Source organism: Telopea speciosissima, chromosome 4 (genome assembly GCF_018873765.1).
Source record: "Telopea speciosissima isolate NSW1024214 ecotype Mountain lineage chromosome 4, Tspe_v1, whole genome shotgun sequence".
Taxonomy (NCBI): domain Eukaryota; kingdom Viridiplantae; phylum Streptophyta; class Magnoliopsida; order Proteales; family Proteaceae; genus Telopea; species Telopea speciosissima.
In genome coordinates, this window is record NC_057919.1 from 63,587,343 (window position 1) to 63,593,342 (window position 6,000).

At 43.2% G+C, this 6,000-nt stretch overlaps 2 protein-coding genes across 2 annotated transcripts; one reads left to right on the forward strand and one right to left on the reverse strand.

The window, feature by feature from the left end:
• The first annotated feature begins 1,891 nt into the window (after nt 1-1,891).
• Nucleotides 1,892-3,687, forward strand: LOC122658894 (divinyl chlorophyllide a 8-vinyl-reductase, chloroplastic). The gene has a single exon (XM_043854047.1). The coding sequence runs from the start codon at nt 2,014-2,016 to the stop codon at nt 3,289-3,291; it is 1,278 nt and encodes a 425-aa protein (XP_043709982.1). The 5' UTR covers nt 1,892-2,013; the 3' UTR covers nt 3,292-3,687.
• A 537-nt stretch (nt 3,688-4,224) lies between these two features.
• Nucleotides 4,225-5,702, reverse strand: LOC122657399. The gene is made up of 2 exons (XM_043852096.1): nt 5,004-5,702; nt 4,225-4,973 (listed from the first exon to the last, which is right to left on the reverse strand). The coding sequence occupies exons 1-2, from the start codon at nt 5,539-5,541 to the stop codon at nt 4,672-4,674; spliced, it is 840 nt and encodes a 279-aa protein (XP_043708031.1). The 5' UTR covers nt 5,542-5,702; the 3' UTR covers nt 4,225-4,671.
• Between the last annotated feature and the right edge of the window lie 298 nt (nt 5,703-6,000).

Here is a 6,000-nt window from a genome sequence, read left to right on the forward strand (position 1 = left end):
CAGAGCTGCCAATTTTTCAGCAATATCAACTGGTGTGTTTGAGGGAGATAACAAATTTTCTTTAGTTGCATTGAAAGTAGGCATAAATGTGGCATTTTGGGGGTTCATCGAATCAGCTACACATAGCAAGGCATGAAGAGACCGCCTTATCCTTGCCCAAGCGCCTTGCCCGAGCAGGGGTGAGGCAGTCTTTTCATGCCTCATTGTGTCCGGCGCTGCACGTGCAGCCCGGGCAAGGTGCTGCATAGGATCCTTTTGGGTGAATCCAAACTTGCCAACTGTAGAAGAAATCAAACCATCAGAAATCGACTGAAGGTTTTGGAACTTCTGAATAGCACTCATAATAGTTTTTCCTTGCGTCAAAGACTCGAAGAGAGAAAGAGAGATAGAAAGATGACAAGGTCATTGGTGCAGCCCATAGCGCAGAAGAGATTGACGAATATGGTCGTGGTTCGATAGAAAAAACATGGAATGCGCTTTGAGATCGCCTGCTACAAGAATAAGGCCCTCTCATGGCGTTCTGGAGTACGTTGGATCGAGAAAACTACCCCCTTTAGTCTGGCCATATATAAATTGATAAATTGCATTGAATGGTCATTTTGTTTCAAATTCTCAAAGATAACACTGTGTTGATCGTGGAGATGGGCGTCGATTTGATCCTAATGATGATAAGTGCTTCATAGAGAGGTTGTCGGTGAGTCTGAGGAAGAAGAAGAAGAAGGGTTTGTGGGTGTTTTAATTGAAAAGGGTAGATTAGGTACTTTGCCCACTAAGAAGGGTAGAATTATCTTTTAAAAAATATTATGTAGCTGACATCACCACTTAACAGTTCTTAACTAACGATAGGAGGTCTGTGTGGAATTAATTTGGTAAAGTTGGGGGTAGTGCTGATATTGTGGTAATTAGTGGGTGTGCTTTAAAATATAGGCAAACGTCAAGGGGTGGCATTGAAAATTTCCCTTATTTGACACTTATTTGAGAAAAGGCAAAAGTTCCACTATTATATGTAGGGTTGCAATAGGGTCAGGTTGGGCCAGGCTTTATAAAACCCTAGCCCAACTATACCCAAGGGGTCAGCTCAGTTGGCAAAAGACCAACTCCTCAAATAAGAGGTCATGAGTTCAAACCACCTTGAGGCCTATCCCCATCCCCTAATTCCACCCCCCTATTATACAAGCTCTTAATCCAAAAAAAAAAAAACCCTTGCCCAACCCTAAGTCCCCTTAGCTGGACCCAAGCCCGACCCCAACCCTAACCTGCCCTCAAGGTCGGGCCGGGCTGACCTTTATTGGCCCTAATCATGGGGAGGGGGAAGGAAATGCATGGGCAAAAATGGGTCGGGAAGAAAATTATCAATTTTACTTAAAATAACACTATAATAAAATGTGTTATATGATTTAGGGAAAAAGTTCTCTATTTAGGAGTGTGGCCTACGCCAGCACTCCCATGAGTCTATCTCTCTCCTCCCCATGTGACAAGACACCTCTGCCCCCTTGTTTTAAGGAGGAGAGAGATAGACACATGGGAGTGCTGGCATAGGCCACACTCTCGTACAGAAAATTGCCTCCCATTATTATGTTCATTTTTAATATATTATATCAATATATTGTTATAGAACAACTTAGAACAGGGTCGGGCCGGGCCAAGCTTTGCCCAAGGTCTCAACCCTGACCCGACCCTGATTTAGAGCTCAGGGCCAAATATCTCAACCCAGGCCCTGTTCGGGCTCGAGGCGACAGGGCCAAACTTGCACCCCTATTTATATGATTACTACCGTATCCACAACTCTAGCCTATTAGCATCTTTGCTCCTTCCTGATCTGTTCATATCCACTTATCGTCTAGATTCTCGATTTTGTCTCGATAGAGGAGCAATTCACCACGACCACAGAAGAATTCAGAAACCAGTTTGATTCCCTTCGTTCATTTTCCTTATTCTGCAGTTATGCAGTGTAAACAGTCAACCCCTTCTCCTCCTAATTCACCACTTCACTCACAGTAGCTGAAGAGAAAGATGTCACTCTGTTTCTCCAGCAATGGCTTCACACTTCGTTCAGCACAACTGCGATGCTTCCAAAAATGCTATCCTTCTCAACAACTGCCCATCAGCCAAATTCACTTCAATCTCAACCTTTTCAATTCCTCATCAGCTTTTCTGCTAAAATTCTCTGAACCTGCTAAGCTTAACACTAGCAGACAGAGGTTCTGCTCTATAACGGCTTCGAATGCCCCAACCGTCGAAGCTGAAACCGTTCCGTCAACATTCCGGGAGAAAAATCCGAGAGACGTGAATGTTCTGGTAGTGGGTTCAACTGGTTACATAGGGAAATTCGTGGTTAAGGAATTGGTGAACAGAGGTTTTAACGCCATCGCCATTGCCAGAGAGAGAAGCGGAATTAGAGGGCGAAACAGCAAGGAAGAGACCTTAGAACAGTTGAATGGGGCCAATGTATGCTTCTCAGACGTTACCCACCTGGGCTCTCTGGAAAACTGTCTGGAAAGCTTCGGATCTTCAATCGACGTTGTTGTTTCCTGCCTTGCTAGCCGTACCGGTGGCGTCAAGGACTCGTGGAAGATTGATTATGAGGCCACAAAGAATAGTCTTGTGGTTGGTAGGAGACAAGGTGCTTCGCATTTCGTTCTGCTCTCAGCAATTTGCGTGCAGAAGCCGCTTCTTGAATTCCAGCGTGCTAAGTTGAAATTTGAGGCTGAATTGATGAGAGAAGCCGAGGAAGATGAGAATTTCACTTACAGCATCGTAAGGCCGACCGCATTCTTCAAGAGTTTGGGTGGGCAGGTCGAAACGGTCAAAGAAGGGAAGCCTTACGTGATGTTTGGAGATGGGAAACTCTGTGCGTGTAAGCCCATCAGTGAGCAGGATTTGGCTTCATTTATGGCTGACTGCGTGTTGAGCAAAGATAAGATTAACCAGGTTCTCCCAATTGGCGGTCACGGGAAGGCATTGACACCATTGGAGCAGGGGGAGATTCTGTTTAGGCTTCTGGGGAAAGAACCCAAGTTCTTGAAAGTTCCGATTGGGATAATGGATTTTGCAATTGGGGTTCTTGATGTTCTTGTGAAGATCTTCCCTTCAATGGAAGATGCTGCTGAGTTTGGGAAAATTGGGAGGTACTATGCTGCTGAGAGTATGTTGGTTTTGGATCCAGAGACTGGGGAGTACAGTGCAGAGAAAACTCCGAGCTATGGGAAAGACACCTTGGAAGATTTCTTTGAGAAGGTTATCAGGGAAGGGATGGCTGGCCAAGAACTGGGGGAGCAAACAATTTTCTGATTGTTCCCCATGTTTTTTAGAGTTTGAAACTTTTGGGGTCATGGGTGCCACTGATAGATATGTCTTTTTGGTGAAGGCACAGAAACAGGTCCCTGGGCTTGATAGAGCTGTCCGGATCAAACAGTTTTGTAACATTGATTGCATTGAGGTATTTGGTTCTCTGTCAAACCTTATGTTGTATGAGTTCCTGTGCAGCTTCTGTTTTCTGTTAAAGTGTTCATATTATGTTAAAGTATCAATTAATGTTATGAAGTTGCACACAAGTTTTTGGATAAGCTTTTCCATTGTTATTTGTCCTTACTGAATGCATTACTTGTGTCAATGTTTAAATGTGTGATTTTTCAAAACTTGGTAAAGCATTTTGGTCTTTTATAAGAAACCAAGCCCTTCTGCATGAATCTGGTTATCTTTTTTGCTGAACTCTGTGCTTTTATCGTTATGAAGACCCCAACTTATAGCCTAAAGTGGATGGTGGTATCTGCCCTTAAACTCTTTGGTTGCTCATATAATTGGCTGTGATATTCCCTTTTCAAGTCTTCTCATTCTAGTTTTGATCATTTTCAACTGGTTGGGTGCTGGAACTGCTGAACTGTATGCACAAAGCATATAATGCAATTTGGAGAACTTGAGTTGTGAAACCATATCACAAGGTCAATGTGGCCACAATGAAATGAACTTCTGCCAAATAAGGTTGTAAAGCACTAGACCTCAATATCTCACGATAAGACAATTAAATGATGCTTAGTGGATTTTTGAAGAAAACATTTAGTCATGTGGATTGCAATTTTTGTGGCTTGACTACAGAGGTTCTATGGTTATGCATCTCAAATTTTAAGTGTTTTAAGATTCTTTTAAAGTATTGCCGATGCAACAATAACAGAACCTGAATCAGTACTTGGACATAATAAAGAGAGAAGAGAGGAGAAGAGAAGAGAAGAGAACACAGGTGGGGGGCTTTATTATAATGATGTAGAAGGAACTAAGGACAATTAAGGACCAGTCCACAACTAAAGACTAGACTAAAGACTGGACAAAAGTGTACTTTACACTTAAATAAGCAAAGAACATTACATATATACCCCCCACAGAACCGACACACATATAACCCATAGAACTGCACACTTAACAGCCCAAACTCCCTAGTTGACCATATTTTTTGTTGGCTGTCTGACATACTCTTCTCCAAATACAATGTTTAGGGACACTAAGAAATCTTATTATACTAATATCAAAAGTACATGCCACAGACAATTCTTAAACCTTCAGACGTAACAGAGTAAAGAAAGAAGGAAAGGAAAAGAAGCATAAACTCTAGTAGTAACATAAGAAGACAAGTCCACCAAGTGTCCTAAAGCATTTGTTGGAGGCTCGTGCTCTATTTCATGTATCTGCTTTCAGCATCAAGCCATTGTACCTCCGTGCAGCCTCTTTGCTATCGATGGCTGGTGTCGGAGGAGAAAAATTAACTCTTGGTACTGCAGGAGAAGGTACTGTAAACCGAGGCTCTGTTGTGAATGTTTTGTCATATGAAGGCTTTGTTGCTTCCTTGATGTACTCAACAGCAGTTCCTATGTCATTTGTTGGTTTGCCCAGTGGACTGTCATAACTGGGCGGTGTTGCCCAACCAACACGGCTGGGCCTCGTCCAACCACCTGTTGTGATCACTGTTGGATCCTGTGTACCATTTGGCACTGTTTCATAGTGATCTTTGGGGTCACAATAGCCATTGGTTCCATCATGACAAGGGGGGTTGGGTGTACGACGCCAATACGCACCATTCAAGGGTCCCATCCTGGTCGGTCGACTTGCTTCTGTTTGGACTTTGCCAATAAATTCATCAACTATTGGGGGTCGTTCATAAGATGGGTTCACAGGACTGCTCCATTCCTTCTTGATGGTTCCATAATCTTTTGTTGGTCCCATTCTTGTAGGAGAGCTATCTTTGTACCTGGTAACCAAAGGTGCATGAACTTGCTCACCTCTGGTCTCTCTTTTAGTAACAATGTACTGTGTGTTGTCCTCAGGAGTGCAGGCAACAATCGCGTGTTTCCGACCCTCAGCGTCAATGATGACAGGACTGCACCTGTGATCTTGACACCCCTCATAGTTGGTAGGAAAGCCAGTATTCCTCCATTGATCTGACCGTTCTTCAACTCCATTGTATGAACTTCCCCATGGCTGGATTGTAGTGCCTGACCTGCTCTTCTCCTGGGCAACATACCCTCTGTTCTTGTAACCGTACCCAGCCATTACTTAATATGCTCTTGGGCCAACAACTCCCTTCTCAGTTGTAAGAGAGGCCAAGCTTCTCCTTATATAGCTCTTACATATCAAAAGCGCCATGCCCCAACGGAGAGGGTCACTGATTCTTTTACAGTGCCTCCACCCAAAAATCTAATGGAGAAGGATCAGATTCTGCTCTGGTAAGATATTCCCTTTTGAGTGCGGCCATCCAAAAAAATTGCATGATGGATCGATCGTATTCAGTTTTATACTAGGTATGTGACTTCTATTGGCCTATAATGTATCACATTCTGCGCAAATTAGCATAAATTGCTTTCATACTTAACTTTCACATTGAGGGGTGTATAGAATTTCACAGGAGTCTCCCAAAAGAATAAAGAGAAAAGGTTTGAGAATTTCTAGAGTATATGAGAAAGGTGTGCACCTCTCATGGTGATTCCATGGTGTTGTGTGTTGGACAGGGAA

Excerpts from the sequence above, each read along its gene's own strand:
- LOC122657399 (XM_043852096.1), bottom strand. The coding sequence starts at position 5,541 with ATGGCTGGGTACGGTTACAAGAACAGAGGGTATGTTGCCCAGGAGAAG. Across the intron at positions 4,974-5,003 it reads AACCAATGGCTATTGTGACC|GTACACAGGATCCAACAGTG; the intron begins CCAAAGATCACT and ends CAGTGCCAAATG.
- LOC122658894 (XM_043854047.1), top strand. The coding sequence starts at position 2,014 with ATGTCACTCTGTTTCTCCAGCAATGGCTTCACACTTCGTTCAGCACAA.